Source organism: Octopus sinensis, linkage group LG4 (assembly GCF_006345805.1).
Source record: "Octopus sinensis linkage group LG4, ASM634580v1, whole genome shotgun sequence".
NCBI lineage: Eukaryota > Metazoa > Mollusca > Cephalopoda > Octopoda > Octopodidae > Octopus > Octopus sinensis.
In genome coordinates this window covers 78,309,605-78,335,336 of record NC_043000.1, presented here as the reverse complement: position 1 = coordinate 78,335,336, position 25,732 = coordinate 78,309,605, and the positions used below count along the sequence as shown (strand labels likewise).

The 25,732-nt window shown below is 37.4% G+C and overlaps 1 protein-coding gene across 1 annotated transcript in view; it reads left to right on the top strand.

The window, feature by feature from the left end:
* LOC115210288 (transmembrane protein 254) overlaps window positions 1-23,350 on the top strand; it is a 28,184-nt gene extending 4,834 nt beyond the window's left edge. Inside the window, exons 2-4 of the mRNA XM_029778795.2 lie at window positions 2,436-2,536; window positions 8,825-8,884; window positions 23,112-23,350. Coding sequence (XP_029634655.1) covers window positions 2,436-2,536; window positions 8,825-8,884; window positions 23,112-23,220 — 270 coding nt within the window. The 3' untranslated portion in view covers window positions 23,221-23,350. The remainder of the gene's footprint in view (window positions 1-2,435; window positions 2,537-8,824; window positions 8,885-23,111) is intronic.
* Window positions 23,351-25,732: the final 2,382 nt, after the last annotated feature.

The window sequence follows — 25,732 nt, the reverse complement described above, 5'->3', positions numbered from 1 at the left end:
TGTATCCGCATGCAGGTGTGTGTTGGTGTTGTTGTGCAAGAAAAACATTTATGGAAATGTACTCTATTAAAATAAGTTATCTTTATATGCCATGTTTGCAATTCTCCATATAAATGATAGCAAAGTGTGTATCAAATGAAATGAAAATCCTGGTTCAATGACAGATTGATCAAGTTACTAAAGTTTTAATGTTGTTGGTAACAACATACCGTAAATCTTCGAGTATAGTCCGCCCTTGAGCATAATACGCAGGGGATTTTTAGGGAGATGTACCTCTGAAAAACCTAAACCTTGTGTATAATACGCACCCCTTCTCTAACTTGAGTCGTGCGTAATTAAGCCAGCAGTACCTAGTCGAACAAACACTTCCACGCATGTGTAATATAATAATGGTGATGTTCTTAACTGTTATATGGGAATGTAAATATGTTTGCAAATTGTTTCTGTTACATGTTATTCTTTGTTCTGAATACTTTTATTTTAATTGCATGCTAAGTTCTTTGCTGAATTCTATGCTCTCACCTTGCTAGCAGCATCAGTGTACATGCCTCTTATAGACTATTCATTTACAACTAATTTTCTTAGCAACTATCAGATGATAGAGCACAGTATTCTGTAAAAGCATTCTCCTTATCATTGAATGCTATGATTGCTCTTTGCTAAGAAATTTTCCTTCATGTAATTTTCTGGCCATTGGGTATAACCCCTTCTGATCAGCTATGTGAATGACTAGTACATACCTTACATTGCCAGATATTTTCAGCATTTCAGCAACTATTTCTGCCTTCATATTTAATATTTACTTTGTCTGTATACAAGGGGGTACCCAAAAGTAACCAAAAACATTCTCTATGGGGCATGCCAGTTGTATTTTAGACTTCCACCACTAGAATCCACTGGATGTGACCCTCAGGCATCAGTCTGCCAACTGGCATTATCAAATGAAATCATATTGCCATGTGATGCATCTTTGCTTTGCAGTGCTTCTCTCCTGTTCATCAATTTTTGTGATGGCTGAAACAAAGGAACAGCATGCTTCCATGAAATTCTGTTTTCTGCTGGGAAAAATGATGGCTGAAACAGTTGTCATGCTTCAAACAGCTTACAAGGATGCTGCCATGAGCAAAATACAAGTTTAAGAATGGTTTCTATGCTTTAGGAATGGTCACTTGTTGCTTAAGACCAACCTTGTTCAGGGCAACTGGTGGTGACCTCCCAAATGAATGAAAACATTATGAAAATTCATGAACTAATTTTGGAGGACTGTTGATGAACAGTTGATGAACTTGTTGATATAACTGGTTTGTACTGGAGCTCCTGCAAACGAATTTTGAGTGAGGAATTGTGAATGAAAAGAGTTGAAGCAAAATTTGTGCCTTGCTTGCTCATGGAAGATCAAAAGCAGTCACAATTCAATATGTGTTGTGAACTGAAAAAGAGTTGGAAGTTGATCCAAACATTTTTTCAAAGGTCATCTCTGGTGATGAAAGCTGATGTTATGGCTACAACCCAGAAATAAAGCAGCAATCAAGTCAATGGAAACATTCAATATCACCACACCCCCAAAAAGTGCATCAAATGAAGTCCAATGTAAAGACAATGCTGATTTGTTTCATCAGTACAAAAGAAAATGTCAACACAAAATTTGTTCCTCCTAGTTAAACCGTTAGCCAGACAATTCTGAAGTGTTTGCAAGACATGGCCCCAACCTGTGACAAAGTGGAGAGTGGTGGTTTCATCACAACAATGTGCCCGTGCACATCGCCTTGAGTATGAAACAATTTTTGTCCAAAAATGGCATGACCCCACTTACCCACCTTCCCTATTCCCCCAGTCTTCCTCCTTGTGACTTTTTTTTGTTCCCCTGAATGAAAAAAGTCCTTAAAGGAAAGCATTTTGCAGATATGGAAGGGGTGAAGATAAAAAATGATGGAGGCATTAAAAGGCATCACTTTGCAAGAGTTCTAGGACTGCTTTGAACTGGAAAATGTGTCTGGACCGATGCATTGTTTGAAATGGAGAATACTTTGAAGACAATAAAAGTGTAAACATGTAAGTGTATGAAATAATATTGCAAATTTCCAGTTTCTTTTGGGTACCCCCTTGTTTATAACTGTTAATTTCAATTGCTGATTTCTGTGTTAACCTGGAAAAATTCTCTCCTTCTCTTTCTCTCTTTCTCTCTCTCTCTCTCTCTCTCTCTCTCTCTCTCTCTCTCTCTCTCTCTCACTCACTCTCTATCTCCTCACTCTTTCACTCTCTCCCTCCCCATTCTGCAAGCTCTTGTAAATACATTTTCGTCTATCCTTCTTCTTGGCATCAAATGAGACAACATTCAACAACTTTGCTTTAAATAATTCCCTTACATTTCACAATATCTTTCATCATTTAAGACATATAATCAGGTAACAACTTTTTCTTATCTTCTAACCCAGATCAGCTACTTTAACCCAGCAATACTTCCATACCAACACCTTGGTTTGTTTGGAGATTTTTTGAGATACATTGTGAAGCAGCAGACTTTTCTTTTTTGTCTGTAAGTAATATATTTTATCTTATTTATCCAGACCTAACTAACACTCATCTTCCTTGCCACTCTCTACAAAATGATGCACTTAACTCTGTCCAATCTGGAAAATTCTCAAGCTTTTTGGCATGCCTCCAAAGATCACAAGCTCACAGTGCTGAGAGTTGCAGGTGGGTGAACTGGAAGGACTCTGACTGGTTCCCCATCAACAGTGGGGTCAGACATCTGAATTCCAAGGTCTGTGAGCAAGCCTCTGGTGTTACCTTCAGGAACTACTACCTTACCGAAATGGAGTATGAAGCAGATAAGAAGCAAGCACCCACCCTTGTACTTTACTTACTGCTGACATCAGTCTACAGATGTTCAAGTTGAGTTATTGATATCAACTAGTTTACTTAAAGTGGGTTGGAATATTAAATGATTAACCTAATATGGATTTGGATATCACATGAATGTGTAATATATATATATATGAAAGTTCTAGACAGGGATGATGGAATACCCAATGTATGGACATGCTAACACCTATATATATATATATAAATTAGGTGAAGTAACAAATTAGCCAAAGACGAATTAGGCTAATTCTACTGTATTACTGTTAACTAATAAATCTTACTCTGTCAGATTAATTATTTTTTAATGTGGAAGAACTGACTGATCATATGGTTAATTTGAAACATTTAATGACCATTCTAATGCAATCAATGTTTTTTTTTTTTTGTAATGAGATTTCAATTCAAGTGAAAATTTATGTCTTGTGCAATATTATTTACAACTTCATATTTTATTGTTTGTACTTGATACATCTTAAAATGATTATTTTAATCGTATTTCTCAAAAGATGTGATTTTGAAAGAAAATTTTTTAAATTTATTTTTGATTATTTTTGTACTATGTTCGGCACCTTGGGCAAGTGTCTTCTACTATAGCCTCAGGCTGACCAAAGCCTTGTGAGTGGATTTGGTAGTTGAAAGAAGCTCGTCATATATATATATATATATATATATATTATATATATATATATATATATATATATATGTATGTATGTGTATGTATATATATGTTTGTGTGTCTGTGTTTGTCCCCTCAACATTGCCTGACAAGCGATGCTGGTGTATTTATGTCCCTGTAACTTAGCAGTTCAGCAAAAGAGACCAATAGAATAAGTATTAGGCTTACAAAGAATAAGTCCTGGGGTTGATTTGCTTGACTAAAAGGTGGTGCTCCAGCATGGCCACAGTCAACTGACTGAAACAATTAAAAGAGTAAAAGAGTATGTTTTTCAATTGTCATAATAAATAAAATGACTTATCTCAAATTTACCTAATATAATATATTTTGATTTTAAAAATGTTATTCTTGGCTGCAATATTTTAAGTACCGTAGAATCTTAATTTTAAGTACTTTTTAGTTTCCTTTAGAGGTAACAAATTAGGCAAATTCTACTGTGGAAATCTTGTTCTGTACTTTTCCGGGTGTAATAGCTTAAGAATATTAACATGCATGTGCCCACATTTTTCATTGTATTTCACTTTTTTTCCAGGCAGTGCAATAAAACTAATAAATATTCTTTTGTTAAAAAATATTTAAATTATTGGATCTTTTCAAATTTGTGGCCAGGACCCCAGATCTTTCTAGTTAACTAAATAATTTGAAACTTTGTGTACTCATAGAGTGGAACTAGTTTATTCGCCAGTTGGAACTAGTTTATTTGAGAAAAATCTATTTTATGACTTTAATCGTAGATTAAAACTGCGAATTTTAACCAATGAGATTGCTTGTTTTCATATCTAAAACGTTACTGCGATCTGTTAGTGTGACGTTGAAAGCAGTTTTGTGACGTAGTTGAAGACGGCTTATAAGCACGTCTGCTATTTCTAAAAAGCTTTGTGTGTGGTAAAGTAATTTTTTTACTTTACCATATTTTTATAAATTATATCGGAGAATCCATATTTTTATAACATATATCGGAGAATCCATGTGATTTTTCGTTGTTTTTCTCTTATACGTATGTGAATTATTTCTGAGTATGCATTGTCTGGGAGACTTTTTCTTGCAGTTGAGAAATTTTGGGCTGCTATTTCTAAAAAGCTCGGTGTGTGGTTAAGTAATTTTTTTACTTTACCATATTTTTATAAATTAATATATATATATATATATATATATATATATATATATAATTTTTTACTCGGTGTATGTGTATATGTATGTCTGCATGTGTGTGTGTATGTATGTGTGTGTGTGTGTGTAAGTATGTGTAAAAAATTACATTGAATCGGCCATACATACATACATACATACACATACACAGATACATACACACATACATTCAGGCATATACACATACACCGAGTAAAAAATTTCAGTTATCTCTCTCTTTCACACATTACTCTCTCTGTCTCTTCACACACACTAACAGAAGCACTTCACTTACACAACATACTGTCTCCCACACCCCATCAAACACACACACACACACACATGTACATCAATGCTTCCCCTAGACGGTAACTTCAAAGACAAACTTTTGTTATTAGAAGGTGGCTGACTATAGCTTGTTTACATTTAAGATGTTTAATACGTCACGAAATTGGTGGTCGAGACGGAGTAAATAAAATAAAGCTGAATGACGGAATATCATTGGTTAAAATTCTAATTATTAAACAACGTTAAACTTAGAAGTTACAATTCCGTTTTCATTCTGGTTTACAATTAAGTTTACTTTTGACACATTCTACCAGTATACGAAGTTTCAAATTATTTGGTTCAGTAGGAAAAATTTGAAAAAACTGGCTTCAGAATAGAAAAGATCCAAATTATTTTCATTTTTGATGATTGAATTAAAATAAGAATTTTATGTTGTGTTTTTTTAATTTTCACATATTTTTCTTAAATTCTAAAACGGAGAAAAAGTTATCTGGACAGGGTTTTGTTGCATTAGCTAATATAAAATTGATTTTAAAAATGCAAAAATAGCCAATGCACTGTAAGGCAGGCAGAGCCATTTGCCCTTGTAAGGGCAAAGTTAGTTTGTTAGTCGAAATACATGCAATATAAAAATAAAGCCTGCGATTCAGCTACTGTCAACTTGCCTGAAAATAAAAAAGGAAAGACTTCCTCCCCCTCCCCCTTTTCTCGCAAATTATTGTTTTTTTATAAATTTTTTTTTGCCAAAACCCACCTTTTCAGATACAGAGATTCTGGAAAATTGCCAAAAATTGGAATTTTGAAATTTTTTGTCCACCCTTACTCCTTCCCCAACAATTTCATTTTTCACTTTTTTCCATAACCCTAACCCTAATCCTAAAACCCTAACCCTAAGTAGAAAAATTTTTGTGAATTTTTTTCAGAATCGTATAATTTCTGTATTTTTCTGCATATTTTTCCACATATTTTGAAAGAAAAATTTCTGTAAAAAGTTAAAGAAATGAAGAATTGGGGGAGAAGCAATTTCAAAATGCCAATTTTTGCCAATTTTTTCGCAATTTCATATTCTCCGTAGCCAAAAATAGGGATTTGTGTAGAAAAAATTAAATAAAAAAGGGGGGTGGATACAAAAGGAAGTCTTGCCATAAAAAAATCATCAGAATCCTGCTACTCTCAAAATCCAGTCATACTATCTGAAAGGAAAAACCTTGTCAATTTACCCTAAGAAATAATAATTCTACTACTCTTAATACTGAATTAAAGTTTATAAGCAAACAAAAGTTTTATTAAAACTTCAGTTCTTACATCGTAATGCTTTGCTTTCATTTGTTTAATAAAGATTCCTCCTCATATAATGATTTTGCTTTCATTTTGTGCAGAAAATGCCAGCTTGTAAATCCTGTTTGCTGATTAGGTGAAAATTATTAAACTTTAAACCTCAGTAACATTTTTCTGCAATATGTACATACAGCAATATGTATGTATGTATGTATTTACCTACCTATGTATGTGCATGTGTCTTTGTTTTTATTTACGATGGACAGTAGAAAAGAGTTCACTTGTCATCAATTGTTGTCAACGTATCCCTTCTCTCCTTAAAGCTACGTATTCATCACACTCACCTTTGTTTCTCCCTTCATGGGCATTTTAAAAGTTACTTATGTACATGTGTGTAGACAGAGACAGACAAAATGCTGCAAAGAATGTAGAGACAGACAAAATGCTGTGAAGCTTTCACCCAACGTGTTAACAACTCTGCTAGCTCGTCATCTTAGTAGTGTAATAAGTAATAATATTACTTTAAAATTGTTTTACGTACTTTTGGCACAGCTTATACTAGCAGTATAGCCCGGCTTTGCCTGGGATTAAGTTAGGATTATTAAGCTAATCAAGTTCTTTATTTCAAATCAAACTAAGTAACATCAACGTCAAATTTAGGCGAAATCCGTTGAAATTGGTAAACTTTTGGCTGAAAATAAGTTGCAGACAACTTGATTGGGTAATCTCATAAGGAATTGGTTTATCGATCTTTTCCACTCATCAATTTTGCTTTCTCTTTTTTGGAGAACTTAAAGCATTGAAAGATCCTATGAGTCCTAAGTAATGCTGGCATCAAGTTTAAACAAAATAATACATCAAAATTGGTAAAAGTTATGGTTGAAAATGGGGTGTAGCCAATTTTATAGGAAAATCCTGTAAGGAATCAGTTTATCGATTTTTTTTTTTATCCTGATTAAATGTAAAACCCCATAAGGAATTAATTTATTGATTTTTCACTCCAAATAGGACTTAACTGAACACAATATTGCTGATTCAAAAACATCTATATTTATACTTTAATGTTGGTTTTCACACCCAACCCAGTTCTGCAGAATCAGTGTCACGACAGGAGTGCATGGGTTGGGAGTTTGATCGGCAGAGGTGATCAGGTTGCATATGTCAGCCCTTTGAAAACACTACACCCATCATCTAACCCCACTTTGCCCATGGGTTGGGAACTATTCCAGCAAGAAAAATCTGTCAGAAGCAGTTATATTCAGACCACAACTAAGTCTTAAGTATATATATATATATATATATATATTATATATATATATATATTCATATATATATGGGCAACACACACACGTACATACGTACACCTCTTGCGTGTATGTTTTTTTTATGCATACATGTTCGTGCGTGTGTGTGTGTATGTTGCCCGTATATCAACAAAACACTTTTTTCCTCGATGGAAAAAACAACAAAAGTCTTAACAGAAACTTACTCGTGGCTAGGAGGGGACTTAACTCCTGTTTGTAAACAATGGTGATTTCTCCAACATGAAAATTGTTAAAAGATTTTACTCTTTTACTTGTTTCAGTCATTTGACTGTGGCCATGCTGGAGCACCGCCTTTAGTCAAGCAAATCAACCCAAGGGCTTTTTCTTTGTAAGCCTAGTACTTATTCTATTGGTGTCTTTCACCGAACCACTAAGTTACAGGGACGTAAACACACCAGCATCGGTTGTCAAGTGATGTTGGGGGTACAAACACACACACATATTCTTCTATACATATATATAATGGGCTTCTTTCAGTTTCCGTCTACCAGATCCACTCACAAGGCTTTGGTCGGCCTGAGGCTATAGTAGAAGACACTTGCCCTAGGTGCCATGCAGTGGGACTGAATCTGGAACCATGTGGTTGGTAAGCAAGCTACTTAGCACACAGCCATGGTTGAAAATTTATTTTTACTGCTATTCGCTGGTGCCTCTGTGAAAAATAAGTTGATGAAAATACAGCTAGGATCATGACGAATGTCCTCCTAAAATTGGAGCATGCTAATTTGTGGACATGCATAAATTACATTCATGTACACACACACACACACATCCTGCCTTTTATATATATAGATAATAACTTTTTTTATTTTGAATATTTTTTGAAAAGGTTAGCACCATGACACTCATCTTGATGAGTTCTATCATATGAGCTAAACAAAAACAAAATTTTTACACAAAAACAGAATGTTTAGGTTTTGAATTTACTTTTAGACGTTACTGCTGTTTTTGGCACATTTGGCCTGAGTAGTTTTTTTATTTAAACTTTTTTTTTTATAGAATTGGCATCATCGGATTCCTCTAGTAGAGATTTACTAGAAAAGTTGAATTTATATATAGCTTTTTTTTTTGAAAGAAGAATAATATTTGGAGTCAAAGTCGATTTCAGGCGTTAATCTCCTTTTTTCACCAGTTTTCACCTCAGTACTTTCTTTCTACTGAATATTTTTGCATATAATTAGCATGTTAAATAAATCAAATAATTATTCTCCATTATTAAAAGATGATAAAATTTCTTCCTTGTATTTCAAATATCTTTTTTTAGCGTTGCATTTACCTGTTTCACTCACATCACTGAATCTCTATACTGTCTGATTTTGACAAGGTACGATCACTATTTTATTGCATTTATCTTTTACTATCATTTTTGTTTACTAGGAACTATAGATTTTTTTTTTTACCATGGATTATAAATTCAAATTATGAACTAGGCATCACTATAGTACCTATTTCAGTCTATCTAGTTGAAAATTACTGTATCTGTCCCACTTCAGCACACATTGATGAAAATATTCTCTTAGTCCTAGTTGACCACAGGACCATGAAAACAACCAAGCAAATGATTTAAGTTTACTGGCAGAAAAAAATGTAAAGTTAATGAAGGAGCAAATTAATGACATAAACCACAATTTAATATAAAGCCACCATTGATATAACCCCCTCCCCCCATTGATACACTCTCTTTCATTGATATACCTCTTTCTTCTACTGGCATAACTTTCCTATTGATATAAACCCTGCCAACACGTGATATGGAGGTGGAGGGTATTAATTCTATGTAAAGGGCCATGAAAAACTTGCTATAAAGTGCAGGAAACCATGACTTCATGAACAAAGTAGATACTTTTGATAATTCCTGACCTACAAAGTTATTAGTGAAACAGTATTCTGATGAATGTCTGGAATATGGTCAATGTAATTGAAGCATCATCATTACCAATAAAATGTGCCACATCCATGTTGATAGCACTGTCATAATATACCCCATTTATGTTGATAGCACCCAGCTCTTCCTTTTTTGATAGCACTGTCTGATTATATAGTACCCATGTTGACAGAACTATCTGATATTCAAAACACATACAATCACATCACTGAAATCTCAAAGCTATGAGATAATGCATGATTAATTCAAAACATGAGTAAATAAGCATTACATTTGACAGAATAATTTGAATGCTAAAGGTTAATGCATGTATCACTGTACTTACAGAATAATAGAGTTGACTACACATACTATATTTACTGCACTGTCACCACATACACTGAGAAGTAAAATTGAGTAAAAATTTAAAATATACTGTCATTATCAAATTAATATTGGTTTTCTGGAAAAAAAACACGTTTGTATGATCTCTACAATGTCAACTTCATTGCAGACACCTTTACCTTTTTCATCATTATAGTTCAAAGGGCAATATATTGGGTTGTTCGGAAAGTTTGTACTGATTTATAGTAGCTTACCTTTCGACTTATTTTATAACATAGTTGACTCCATAAAATAGGATTTGACTACACCTCCATTTAGAGCACAGTTTAAGCTATCTTTTCGTGGAAGAAAATTTATGTTCCTGTGTTAATTCTGTAACTCTTTAAAATGGAAGATAAGAAAGTTCATTTTCGACACTTGATGCCTTGGGAACCAGACAAAAATTGCTGCAGCTTGGCTGGAATGTGTTACCCCACCCTCTATATTCACCAGATATTGCTCCTTCAGATTTCCACTTATTCAGGTCTCTGCAGAATAGTCTTAATGGTAAAAATTTCAATTCCTTGCATGATGTAAAAAGTGCCTTGATGAATTCTTTGCCATGAAACAACTTCAATTCTGGGAAGAGGGTATTTTCAAGTTAAAGGAAAGATGGAGACACATTGTGCAACAAAAGGTTCATATTTGGTTGATAAAAATGTAATGGCAAGAATTTATTGACCTTTTTCTTTCCTTTAAAAATCAGCACGAACTTTCTGGACAACCCAATAGAATTCGCATTTTTTGTTTCATTTAAGATTTATAAACTTGTTCAGAATATTTTATACAGCAATTATAAACACATTTTTTTACGTTCTTTGTAAAGTAAGTGCATATTGTATATAAGAAATGTTTTTCCCAGGATTTCATTCTCTATAATTGGTGGCACATTTTCTATAGGAGTCTATATTATACATGAATAAGTACAGTAATTAAATTCATAAATGCAAAATTACACTATCATCATCATCATTTTCTACATCTGAGTTTCCATGCTGGCAATATTTGGATAAAGGCTTATTGAGGTACTATTTTATTGCTGAATGCTCTTTGTTACCAACTGTTGTCACTTTTTCAAATAAAATATTTTCATTATAGTGATCTTCACAAACAGAGTATAGAAGCACAGAACAACTTGTTTACAGGAGAAATAAACATATCACCTTTTTACTGGAAACAGTGTCATGCAAAAACATGAATGTAGCATTTATATACATATGCGTGTGCGCCCACACACACACAAACACACACACTTTTATGACAGGCTTCCATAAAATTTCTGCCTACTATTAACAGGTTTTACTAAAGAAGCATTAGTCACCCTTTTGCAGTAGTACAAGAGACTTATCCAAGTTGGCAAACAGTGGGGTAGAACCTAGAAAAAAATCAAACTATGTATTCATGAAGCTATGACAGCAGTTTGATGACTTGTATAAGACTATTCTATCATATCTAATTCCATGGGAATGATTGAATTCATATGTGTGTGTGTAATAAAGTGAAAAAAGACAGGGATTGAAGAAATCCAGGCAAATATGATATTTAGCATTATATATATATATGCCTGGATTTCGTCAATCCCTGTCTTTCTTCACTGTATTACACATGCACACACGCACACACACACACACACACACACACATATACAGGTTGCAATGGGTAAATTGTGGCCATTTTGTATTTTTAATTTCATACATGTGCATTGTTTGTTTTTGATTTTGTTGACTACACAGTAAAGCAGGGTCAGTTGGGTACTGTCTGTGAGAAAAACAGAACCATGAAGCAAGTCACTCTGCCAGAAATTTTAAAATGACATGCTGTATTGCTTGGCATTCATGCCGGAAGCTCCAATATGAACATTTCAGAGTGTTTGATGTCAATCTGAGGTCATGTACTGAGAGTGATAAAAATCAAACATCCAGTCAACATCATGGTGTTTGGAGTGATCACTAGTGACATTATGATGGTGACATTATGCTTCCATTCATCTTCCTATACAGCCTCAGTCTCAATACAGAGGCCTACATCCAGTGCTGCAAGAGGGTGGCTGCTGGAACACTATGTCTGGCAACAGGACTCTGTACCATGCCACACAAGCAGGAGAACCCGGTCATGGCTGTCAAGACAATTTCTGTGACCACATCACCCCTAACATCTTGATTATTATGCATGGGGTGCAAACCCCTTAATTATTATGCATGGGGTGCAGTTGAATGAGAGACCAACAAAACTCCTTGTAACACCAAAGATGAATTGAAGGCAAGGATTATGGCAGCATTCACTAACTTAAACAAGGAGACTGTCCAGAAAAGTTGCAGTCAATTCTGAAGTCATCTGGAAGCCGTGGTTGAAGATATTTTTATGTAATTTTGGTAAATATATGTTAAAATGAGATGTCAGTGTTATTTTCATTTTTGCATAATTTAGATGACCGTTTATTCACACTCGAATGGTGCCCTTTTATGTGCCACTGGCACAGAAGCTGGTTAGCCGCTCTGTCAACGATCACGCTCGTATGGTGCTCTTTTGGTGCTCTTTACACCCCGCTAGCACGGATGCCAGTCATCGAATTTGATTTTGATTTCAGTTGCCTCAACAAAATCATATATATATATATATATGTGTATCTGTGTGTCTGCGTATACATGTATGTATATATGTGTGTGTGTGTAATCCAAATAAGAAGACAAAGAAAGATTTTATCACATCTTTAATGACCTGTTTCTGTATGAAATCTGTTTTCACTGCATATTTACTGTGAAACCTAAGTAGACTTCCTCAGTTTCATCACTTTCCATCTCAATTTGGCCTTGTTTGACACCCTTTTCAATTGGGACCCTTACTGATGGTGACAGCAGAGCTATATCTGTGGTGCATCCAGAGTTCACATTTCTGAGTAGTTTGACACCTTGTGTTTCCAGAGATTTCAACACTACATTCATCTTGATGTTATCGAAGGCCTTTTTTGTAATCAACAAAAGTTACACATAGAGAAAGCTTGTATTTGTTCACTTGTTCTATGAGCTGTGTTTGAGTGAATATGTGATCTATCATACTGTAGTTCTTATGGAAACCTGCTTGCTCTCTAGGCTGTTAGTTGTCAAGGTGTTTCAATAATCTGGTGACTATGACCTTTGTAAGCAGCTTATAGAAGTGAAACGAGGCATATGAGGTGATAGTTTTTTAAATCTTCTTTATCACCTTCCTTATGAAGCCAATATGGCATTTGACTCTTTCCATATATACTGTGGTGTTGGCAGTCGGTGTTATGGGACGTGATGAGCTTGTGGTGCTGGTGGAGAGGATGACAGATGAGGTGGGTGGAAGTAGGGTTTGCAGGGGCCAGTGGAAGACTGCAGGGTGCATGTGTGGCAGGAAGCGGAAGCAGTCAAACAGGACGCATGTGTGGTCATCGACGAAGCGGGCAGTTTGAGCATAGACAAGGAAGCGACAGGACGTGTCGAATTCGTAAGAGACCTCTGATCTTCACCGAGGTGAGGCCTTTTTGTATTTCTTTCTCCCGTTGCTTCTCCTTCTGTTGTCCTCTTCATCCATCACACTACACATACTATACAAGTGTCGGCTGAAAAGTTCATAGGCTGACCAAGATACTTTCATGGAATGCAACCGAAGAAGGTTTATTTTACAACATAGTCTCCCTTACAGTGAACACACTTCTTCCATCAGTTTTGCAGTGCTTGGATACCATTGGTGAAGAAACTTTCATCCACTTGACCAAAACAGTCATCAACAACAGATATGACATCATTACTGTAATACTGGTTCCCATCCAAGTGTTTTTTACATGTTGATGAACAGATGATAATCAGAAGGAGCCAAATCAGGACAAGAGAGAGGCTAAGAGGCTAAACAATCGGTTCAAAGCCACTGTCACACACATCAGCCATTGAAAGCAAGGATTTGTGTGCCAGATCAATGTCCTGATGAAACAAGACTCCTGTCATAAGTTTCCCTAGGTGTTTGGTCTTGATAGCCATTTGTAACTGCCTCAGCAAGTTGGCATAGTATTCTCCATCGATAGTATGGCACTTTTGAAGATAGGCAATAACAAACACAATGTCTTTTCTATCCCACAAAACTGAGGTCATCACCTTCCCTGCAGATGAAACAACTTTGACCTTCTTTGGATTAGGTGAGGAAGAATGCTTCCACTACATGAATTGTCTCTTTGGCATGTTAATAGCTTTTAGATTTTTGATCCAATTATTGTATTCATTAGTTTGCTATTTTTAATGGTTCAGTCAGGCATAGAGTAGCAGTGTACCTCTTTAAGGCTTCCATTACTAGTAGGCGGGAGGAAGAAAATATTCCTTGCATTAGTGACCTGGTTCAAATGCTCCCATCAGAGTAGCCCCCTTCTAAAATCTTCAGCAAGAGTCAGGTAAAGATGTTTAACTAGGAAACAGATTAAGTCTACCACCTAAAACCAGAAATGATCCCTTGAATAGGCTTTTACACCATTTCTATCAAATTTCACTCTCAAATTTTTGGTTGAATCACAGTTGTTGTAGAAGACATTTGCCCAAAGTACCAATGGTGGCATTACACCCACAAAACTATGATGTTGTAAAGGGAACTTCTAAATCACACAGCTATGTCATCATCCAAATTTTTCCTTGTAATAAAAACACACTTAGAAACCTTTCCACAAAGATAACAATGAAGCTGTTATATTATTCACTGTTAAAATGTTTTATCACACTATTTTAAGCATGTAATTTTATTTCCATTTTTAAGATTAAATAAACAAGTACACCTTGTTTTTTTATTCATAATTATTGTTTACATAACTGAAGCCAGTTACAGTTATATAAAAAATGTCACACCTGGTGTTCTAATTTTGTTCAAGGATATCATTATAAAATACATCAAAACATGTTTTTATAGTTTTTCCTTTTTTTTTTTTGTTGCACTCACTGAAGGATTGTCCGGATCTAGAACTTTCTTTAACTGATTAGTTCCATACATTTTCAAAACATTTGTCAAAGGAAGGGCTTCCTACTGTAGACAATTACACAATCCTAAAATCTATTAATACATATATTGTTGTTGGCATCCTTTTTGTCTCGGGAGACAATGGAGTTGCGCATAAAATAGTCTAGTCTGGCTTTTACATTTCATGTCCTGATACATTTCCTGCTGTGACTGTGTAGTCCTATCCTGGACAAACACTCCCTCTGGCAGGTACCGCAAATGTAGCGAAGACTGTTCCTGGCTGGTTGTAATGCCATAGTTTCTTGTTGACGTCTTTTCTTGTCTTTCCATTTCTCCTCTCTCTCCCTGTCATTTCTTTGTATTCCTTCTTTTACGGTACGTCGCCAATCTCCACAGTTGCCGGCAACTGCTTCCCAATCGCTAATATTGATGTTGCAGGCCTTCATGTCCCTTTTGCAAACATCCTTGTAACGTAAGAACGATCTACCCACAGACCTAGTACCCCTAGCAAGCTCTCCGTAGAGTATGTCCTTGGGGATTCTGCCATCTTTCATATGGCTAACATGTCCAAGCCATCTCATACGTCTTTGTGTGAGGAGTGCAAACATGTTTGGTATTCCTGCTTGCTTGAGGACATCTTTGTTGGGGACATGATTCTGCCATTTGATGCGGAGGATTTTCCGGAGGCAGCGCAGGTGAAAGATGTTTAGGCAACGCTCTTGGCGTGTGTATAGCGTCCAAGTCTCACTTCCATACAGTAGAGTGCTAAGTACACATGCCTGGTAGATCTTCATTTTCGTGGTCTTGGTCAGCTTATTGTTGTCCCATGCCCGTTTGGAGAGTTGGGCCATCGCAGCTGCTGCCTTGCCAATGCATATATTGAGCTCAGCGTCAACGGATAGGTTGTAGGTGACGGTAGAGCCAAGATAGGTAAACTTCTCCACCTCTTGTAATCTGTGGTCTCCAATATGTATGTTTGGGATGTCCGATGTAGCCTGACCCATGATGTTGGTCTTCTTAAGGCTGATAGCTAAGCCAAAGTCGTTACACGCTTGCTCAAAACAGTTAATGAGCCTTTGGAGGGCTTCTTCTGTGTGTGATACCAGAGCGGCATCATCAGCAAATAGCATCTCCTTGATCAGGACGTTTCTGATTTTGGTCTTGGCACGCAGGTGCGAGAGATTGAACAGTTTCCTGTCACTTCTAATGTGCAGAAACACTCCATCATCTGATGTCTGAAAGGCATGTGAGAGTAAGAGCGAGAAGATGCCAAATAATGTAGGAGTGAGGACACAACCTTGCATTACCCCGTTTTTTATTTGGAAGGCGGCTGATGTTGAACCATTGTGCTGTATGGTGCCTTGCATATCATCATGGAAAGACTTGATGATCCTCAGCAGCTTTGGTGGACATCCGATATTTTGGAGCAGGATGAAGAGGCCTGTTCTGCTTACCGAGTCAAAGGCCTTTGTTAGATCAATGAAGGCCATATATAATGGCATTTTCTGCTCTCTGGACTTCTCCTGAAGTTCCTACTGTAGATAATTACACAATCCTAAAATCTATTAATACATATATAATACACAACAAACATAGAAGTCACCAAGTATCCTAAAATCTCTGAATGTTTGTCTGTTTAAGAATAGTGAAGTATTAGACCATTTCTTCTGGTTCTTAGAAGAATGTAGTTAATAATATTCTAAAACTAATAAATATCCAAAATGCCTTTATTATTGGGTTTCTATCAAATATTATATGGCAACAATTGATTGAAAATGATACTATAGATTTAGATAATATGATTAATCAGGCTTCTCTCTTTAGAATCTAAGTAGAAAAGCAGAGTATTATTATATGAATCCTTTTCTTAAAATAGTAGCAAGTTAAATTTGTTCTGCCTAAATAGGTTAACGTCCGACCTTGTTGCAGGTATGATTGTGCTTTATGCAGTAGTAAGGCAAGTTAAATTTGTTCTGCCTAAATAGGTTGTTAATGACCGACTGACTGTTACCTCCGGTTTCAGTTCAAACTTAGTAAATTCTAAAATCTTTGTTTTCACATTGTTGTGCATATCCTTGATTCAGTTTCTCTGTATGTTGATGACTGCAGGATTTTTTTAAAAAGGTAAACAATGGTGCAGGATTGGCTGTCTTGTAAGTAGCTTGCTTACCAACCACATGGTTCCTGGTTCAGTTCCACTGTGTGGCACCTTAGGCAAGTGTCTTCTACTATAGCCTTGGGCTGACCAAAGCCTTGTGAGTGGATTTGGTAGACAGAAACTGAAAGAAGCCCATCTTATATGTGTGTGTGTGTGTGTGTGTGTTTGTTCCCCCAACATCACTTGACAACCGATGCTGGTGTGTTTACATCCCCGTAACTTAGCAGTTTGGCAAAAGGGGCTGATAGAATAAGTACTAGGCTTACAAGGAATAAGTCCTGCGGTTAAATTGCTCAACTGTAGGTGATGCTCCAGCATGGCTGCAGTCAAATGACTGAAACAAGTAAAATAATAATGGCATGGTTGTGTGGTAAGGAGCTTGCTTTCCAACCACATGGTTCCAGGTTCAGTTCCTCTGTGTGGCACCTTGGGCAAGTGTCTTCTACTATAGCCTCAGGCCGACCAAAACCTTGTGAGTGGATTTGGTAGACAGAAACTGAAAGAAGCCTGTCATATATGTGTGTGTGTGTGGCTCTTTGAGTCTGTGTTTGTCTCCCCACCACTTGACAACCAGTGTTGGTGTGTTTATGTCCCCATAACTTGGTGGTTCAGCAAAAAAGACTGATGGAATAAGTACCGGGCTTAAAAAGTAAATAAGTACTGGGGTCAATTAGATCAACTAAAATTCCTCAAGGTGGTACCCCAGCAAGGCCATAGTCTAATGATTGAAACAAGTAAAAGATAAAAAGATAAAGGAGTCAGAGAAAACAAGGTGGAAACTATGGTGGGATGGCAATGGTGGTGGCAGTAGTAATAGTGATCATCTTTGTGATCTTGGTATTTGTGGTGGCTGTGGTCTGCCTGCAATAAAGATCATAGAATGAAGCTCATTAATTTGGATAAATTTGTATATCACAACTAGATAAGGAATCTAATATTTCAAGTTTGAGCATTTTTGTTAAAAAATATTTTTTGACAGACAATGAAACAACTGTGAGATATCTGATTCTTCTACCCATAATATACAAACTTGTGTAATAGGTGGTTAGACATGAAGGCAGAGGTAAATGTAGCAAGAGATGAACAATGGTGGAGGTGCAGTTAATGGGAAATACTATTATGGAGAGAGCTATGGTGAGAGATGTAGGAGTGGCTCAAGAAGGAGTACAGATCAGAATGATCAGCAAGTGTAGCATGATGGTAGATATAAGAGGACATTAAAAATGATAGCAGATAACAGAGGTGTTAAGAATGGAATCTAGCAGGGGAGAGAGAGCAGGGCTGAAGGCACAGAAAGGAGGTGATTGGAGGAAATAGTGTGAGCAGAGATGAGTAATGAGAAATGAAAGTGGTTTGGGAGGTGATGAGGGAAGTAACTGAATGGGAAGGGTGTAATCTGTGCCTATTCTGCTCTTAGGTGATTACTGTGGTACTGTAAATAGAAGAGTGATAGGTGGTAGGGAATGAAGATCATGAGAAATATTTGATAGGACAGAGAAAGAAAATGATTCAGGGCCCTGCATATACAAGCATAACCCAAATGGTTTTCGGGTATCATTTTTATTGTGATGAATGGATTTTCTCAAGCACAGCAAATCACCAATCATCTCCTATCTTGAAATACGACTTCATTCCTTTGTCCCATGTCTTCATGGGTCTACCACTTCCACAAATTCCATCTACTTTAAGCAATCAGCAGCTATCCTCGCCCATATGTATCATATGATCAAACCAGTGCAGTCTTCTCTCTTGCACACTACATCTTATTCCTTTTATGCCTAGCTTTTCTCTCAATACATCAGCACTTTGTTGTATATGCACATCCATACAGTACAGATCAGAAAGTAGCAGAATGATCAGCAAGGTGTAAGAGCAGTGAAAGGGTGAAATAGAGATACATTAGGGGGCTATAGTAAGTGTAGCATAATGGTAGATATGAGAAGGCATTAAAAATGATAGCAGATAACAGAGGTGTTTAGAATGGAATCTAGCAAAATCCATACTAATCTCATTCCTCTTTAGTACTTACATGCTCTCTGCATTCAGGGCCCATGCCTCAAGACTATCTCTTTGAAATAATGCTACACAGTATTTCATGCTGAGAGGGAGAGGAAGAGATAGAGAGAGAGAGAATTTCTTTATTCACCATAAGGTTGAGAAAAAGAGGGGGCGATACGAGGACAGACAAACAAAAATTGGGGAATGAGACGAAATGTATGAATAAACAAACAATTGAAATATATACAATTAAATGAGAAGTGATTTACAGAAAATGAAGCAGAGGACGTGGTCGACCCCACAAACCACATACTCACACTGAAGACTTTGCTTTCACCTTTTTTATATTCTCATTTAGACAGGTTCTTTCACTCACAACATACTTGCTATAGACTTCCATCTTTTACAAAACACACTTTGCAACAGGCATTTCTTCTCTAGCCTTATTTTCCGTTTCATGTGGAAAACAAAAAAGTCTATTAGCTTGAGACTGGAGATGAACATGCTTGTTGCAATTCCTTTCACTCTCGTCTTGCATACTACCTCTTTTGCCACAGCAACTACCGAGAGAAAACAGGCTTGCTCCTCCCTATTCTTAATTACAGATTCACTCGACAATTGTACTCTTCTCGAATGCGACAGCAGGTGTTGACAATCATGTGCAGGACAGTTTCACTGTCCCGTTCACATTTTGCACAAACCAGCGAAGGTGCACACCCATGTCTAAAGAACTTATCACGAACCGGTAAGGCTCCTTTGTAACATTGCCAGGCCAGGGACTTTTGGTCATTATCCATAGGCCCCGGCCCGAATGTTCTTTGGAACAGGCTGGCCAGTTGATCTTCATCAAAGCCTAGGGTTTCTCCCAGAACGTCGTCACACTTAAACTCTACTAACCCTCTATAGAAGAACGAGGTAGTACCCCGCCACCGGCGTTGCCCGACTGGGAGAGAAGCACAAGTGTCTGATGGCACTCTGCATGCCACACGCCCAACCTCGGTCTACACTTGATCCATGGGTTCAATTTGGTAAACTATGTGAACTGTGGAAATAATAGCTTGACGAACGGAGACCACACCTGCTCACCTTCCAGGTAAAGCCAGAGGTGCCTAAACCTGAGCGCATGTCTGTGCATTTTTAGCCACGGCATCCCTAACCCACGCTTCAGTGGCTTTTGGCAGCAGATAGAGTGCCTTACAAGAGGTCTGCTGCTCCTCCACAAAAAGCAAAAGAGCATGTGTTCCAGCTTGTTCAGCCACGAATCAGGGCAAGGCACGGCGGTCAGGCGGTAAGTGATTACAGAGGCGATAAACACCTCTGCAACCTCCGCCCTCCCTTTCAAGGACAGCTTCCGCTCAGACCAGGTCTGAGTTAGGAGAGCTACCTTTCGCACCACCTCAGTCCAATTCTTCTCTATCTGGAGATCTGGACCTAACCAGATTCCAAGCATTTTCACCGGCCCTTCCGTGTAACATCCTACGATGCTGTCGGAAGGCATCGACTTGCTCCTCCAGGTGCCAAGTTGCAAGCCGACCGATTTATCCCGGTTGACTTTCGCTCCTGCCACTGCTTCGTAATCCCTTAAGGCCTCACCCACTCACTGTAGGTGCTCGGCCCGGCATACGATGAGGGTGATGCCATCCACATACACCGACTTTCTGCACCCTAGATCTTGCGGAGTGCCTCTCATAGTTTCCAACCTCCTCAGCAACGGCTCGAGGGCCAAAACGTAGAGAAGTGGGGAGAGAGGACACCCTTGACATACCAAACGTTCAATGAGGAATGGCTCCGAAAAGAAACCGTTCACCCAAACTACTGATTTGATGTTGCTGTATAAACCGTTGATCCATCCGTGGAAGGTCGGGCTGAAGCCAGCTGCCGCGAGGACCGCCACCAGACACTGAATGTCTACCCTATCAAATGCTTTCGATTGGTCCAAATGGACCATAGCCCCACCCTTGCCAGGAATCCTATTTACCCTTTACAAGGCATAGCGTAGAAAGAGCTCTTATTATCAACAGAAATAATAGCTTTCAGTTTATATTTAATATTAAATGAGACAACAATGTTCTTTAGAAATTCCAACAAATGTTTATTACTGTTAAATTTTAAAGTTATTCATGACATAGATTTTCGTTCCTTTCAAATTGTCGCATTTCTATAACTGTATCGAAGTGGATATATACTTGTAACTATGTAACACATGGGTATTTTTCATCAGAAGGTTGAGGCATGCATGCACACACACACACACACACACACACACACACACACACATGCATACACTGGAATGCTTGTTATTGAATACATATACAAGCATCAACACAGTGAATACTGGTGGAACATTCTTATCAAAACATTTGTCAAGTAAAAGCATAATGGACCAGATATTGTTGTTTGGAACAAACAAGAAAATATATACCATTATAGAGGTCAACTGTCCTGCAGATGTGACTATCTCTTTGAAAGTCAAAGAGAAAGAGGATAACTATGTACAACAGCTTTGAGACCTCCAGCTTCTACATCCAAATTATAAATTTATACCAATATTAATTATTATAATTGGTACACTTTGTTTTGTAAGTAAATAACCTAAATGACTATGTGGATAAGCTAGGGTTTTCGGAAAAAGAAAGCAATCAACTAACTCATACATTACAAATACAATCTATAAGTGGAACAGTGAAAATATGCAAGGCTTTTCTCAAGATTAAAATGAGACATCGTTTTTGTTATTTATATTCCAATGATAGAACTTTGTATCTTTGTTTCAAACCAGCTCCTTCCTCAAAGGAAGAATTTAGATAATTAAAAACAGAAGAGAATGAACACACACACAGGTTGTTACAGTTTCAGTCAACCCTTATTTAGAGATACTGCCCTATTAGATGGGTTGGTGAATCCCATTTCCCTTGTACATTTCATTTAGGCATGGTTTCTATGGCCAGATCCCCTTTCCAACACCAGTTACTTTACAGAGTGTACTGAGTGTATTTTAGCATGGCACTAGCACTGGAGATATTGTCATGTTTTATCATAGTCTACTAGGTCATAATAGCAGAGTTTATGACTAGTTGTTCTGAAGCTGTATTAAAAATTCCAGGTGTGGAAGCAAAACCTGAAATCAAAGGGTTTTAAAGTTAATTCAGCAAAAACCGAAGTTCTAATAAGCAGGGAAACAGATAAACCACTAATCCCTTAATAAATTGGCCCTGTTTGATATGTAGAAAAGTTGTTGGTAGAAATTCCATATAATGAACCCAGTGCAAACTGGACACATAAGAGATGAAATGAAATAAGATTAACAGAGAAAGTAGATATTGTGTGTGGCAGTTGTGCAGGAGCAATACTCAATAAGAACTCATGGGAAATAGATTTCCTTGAATGCCCATTAGGACCTTTACAAGTAAGAACCAGCTGGAAAAGTTCAGAGAGTTATTATCTCTGTTGGTGACAAAAGGCCTCTCTCTCAGAGTAAAAGATAGATTGTATGACACTTGTGTATGATCAGCAATGCTACATGGTAGTAAAATGTGGGCTGAGAACACAAGGGGCATATGATAGCTAGAAAGAAATGAAGGATTTCCAATCACAGTTTCCATTACCTCTGTCTCCCACCATTCCTACTCCCATGTACCTCTGACCTTATTCCTGTCACTCCCTTTTCCCCACAAACTTCCCTACCTATTCACCCTAACCAATCCTTTGTACCACTTCCCTTATATTCACCTTCCTGTAACTTGAGGGTATACCCTAACACCTTTGCACCACTGTGTTTTCTCTTTTTCAACTGGATTGGCCATGTACTTTCTTAACAGCAAGGCACCTATACTTATTTCTCTAATTTACCTTAACTTTCTCATTAACTGGCACAAAGCCACCTCCCTCAACACTACTCCCCTCTCCCAGTCGAAGGGTCTTTGTTTTTCAAGTTACTTGGTGACCCTGCTGATGCAATGTATAAAGCACCCGGGGTACTCTGTAAAGTGGTTGGCATTAGGGATGGTATCCAACCATAGAAACCATACCAAAACAGACAACAGTGCCCAGCACAATCCTGTGGCTTACCAGTTCCTGTCAGATTATTCAACCTATGCCAGCATGGAAAACAGACATTAAATGATAACGATGATGGTGGTGGTTGTGGTGATATATTTATTAATTAATTTTCTTTTTGCTTCTTTTTACCAGGAGATACAATCTGAATCTGCTTGACACAATCTCTTGGTTCATATTGGTGTTTGTCTATGGCTTTTTCTGCTTGAAGTATCTAAAACCTATCAAAGAGAAATCCACTTGAATATTTTCCAACTTCATGTATTCTTGATACAAAATATGTCTTTGAAGTAAAAAATTTTATATAATTTGATTCCTCATAAATATTATGAATTTATCAATAATCAACCAATAAAGAGACATAGATAACATTATTTATAGTTGTTTCAGTTATTATTGAGTGCTAGACATTTCTTCATCTTCTTTGGCATCTGTTCCTCCATTTAATTTCTGCATTTTTGATGGTGAGAGGGACAAAGGAATCCTGTCTAATTTAGTGGAGAACAAACATCATGAGAAACTGAAAAATATTGGCTTTTTATGAAAATGTTTACATTTTGATCCTAGCCAACCCATATGAACAAGGAAAGTAGACATAGTTTGCTTCAAGTATTGTAATATCAAAGAAGGTAAAAAGAGAGAAACTAGGAACCTTCTGAAAATGCAGAAAGATTAATAAAACCTTTATATTTATTTCTCTCTCTCTACATGCATATATATATATATAAATACATATACAGAGACAATGACAGAAGACCGAGACCTCTAGAGATATGCTGTGACTGCAAAGACCTGATAAATAATGTGAGTTCATGGCTGTTTCCTGCACCAGCTTCACATAGAAGCCCCAGCCCATCCAAAGTGCCTTGGATCGCAGGACGGCCTGCTGTACTTACCTTGGATCATAGGGCGACCTGCTGTGCTTGAGGAGACCTATTGAGTCAAGTACATCAGCATCAAAAAATCAAATGGAAATTGTAGTTGCGATACCTATGCTGGTGGCACGTAAAATGCACCATCCGTACGTGGCCAATGCCAGCGCCGCCTTGACTGGCTTCTGTGCCAGTGGCACGTAAAAGGCACCAACCGATCATGGCCATTGCCAGCCTACCCTGGCACTTGTGGCCAGTGGCACGTAGAAAAAATGCACCATCCATATGTGGCTGATGCCAGCGCTGCCTTGATTGGCTTCTGTGTTGGTGGCACGTAAAAAGCACCAACCGATCGTGGATGTTGCCAGCCTCCCCTGGCACGTAAAAAGCACCATCCATATGTGGTCAGTGTCAGCGCCACCTTGACTGGCTTCCATACCGGTGGCGCGCAAAAAATACCAACCGATCGAGGCCATTTCCAGCCTCCCTTGGCACGTAAAAAGCGCGCACTACACTCATGGAGAGGTTGGTGTTAGGAAGGGCATCCAGCTGTAGAAACACTGCCAGATCAGACTGGAGCCTGGTGCAGCCTCCTGGCTTGCCAGACCCCGGTCGAACCATCCGACCCATGCTAGCATGGAAAACAGGCGTTAAATGATGATGAGGATGATATATATATATATATATAAATACATAAATACAGAAACATATACACACACATGCATATATATATATATATATACGATGGGCTTCTTTCAGTTTCTATCTACCAAATCCACTCACAAGGCTTTGGTCAGCCTGAGGGCTATAGTAGAAGACGCTTGCCCAAGGTGCCACGCAGTGGGACTGAACCTGGAACCATGTGGTTACTAAGGAAGCTACTTACCATATTTTTAAAATCTTAGGGAATAATAAGCATTCCAGGTTATCAGGACATTTACTATTTTACACTGTACTAATGCAATGTAAACAGTATCATTTATAATATTACTAGCAGAGATACCCGGTGTTGCCCGTATTACATTCAATTGAAGAATTAGACTTTTCTGTTATATTTTCTGTAATGGACTGGAATATCTATGTTTCTAATTTCATCAAAATTGCAGATGAGGGTTATTTTCCTCTTTACACACCCTAAAAAAATTGTAATCATGTCACATGTATCCCATACTACTAATTTTTATGCACATATTCCAAAATCCCACTCTTATTGAACCTGTTAAAAAGATTTTGCTCCTGAAAAATGAAGGTCATGGAGCTCTAAAATGTGAGAGTTAAGGCCCCTGTTGGGGGTAGGCATCTTCATGTCAACCAGAGAAGTTGAATTGTTGAGAATCTTTTTAACTTGGGTCTTATATCTATTGTTTGAATTTCTTTGAAATAGGAAATATATGTTCACTGGGTTTGAATGATCACAATAAGTAGTCAGCTACCCTACCTTAGTCGTTACCACTCTCAATGTAGGATTCTTCACCATCCAGGTGACAGGCACAGCCATAAGATGCATTACAAATGTATAGCAATTGGAAGGGCATGACCCAACTGAAATCAGCGTTAACAACTGTGTGATGTGAGGGCTAAGGAGAAATGAAAGTGTCACCTCTGGAATTTGCAAATGACCACTATACTGATACGTAACTGGACAGAATAAATTTACAATCTATAAATGTCTTTGAATAACCAGTCACTTACCTGGGAAGGCCTTGAAATCAATGTTACCATCTGGCGACTATATGTGACCCAGTGATAATAAAAAGACTGAAAGGAGGTCTGCAATCAAATAACTATACTCAACACTTTGCAACTGAATAAGTGGAGGCAAAGATGCCTCTCTTTTACTTGACAATTTATGCACCACATTGCAGAAATCACAATGTAAGTGTA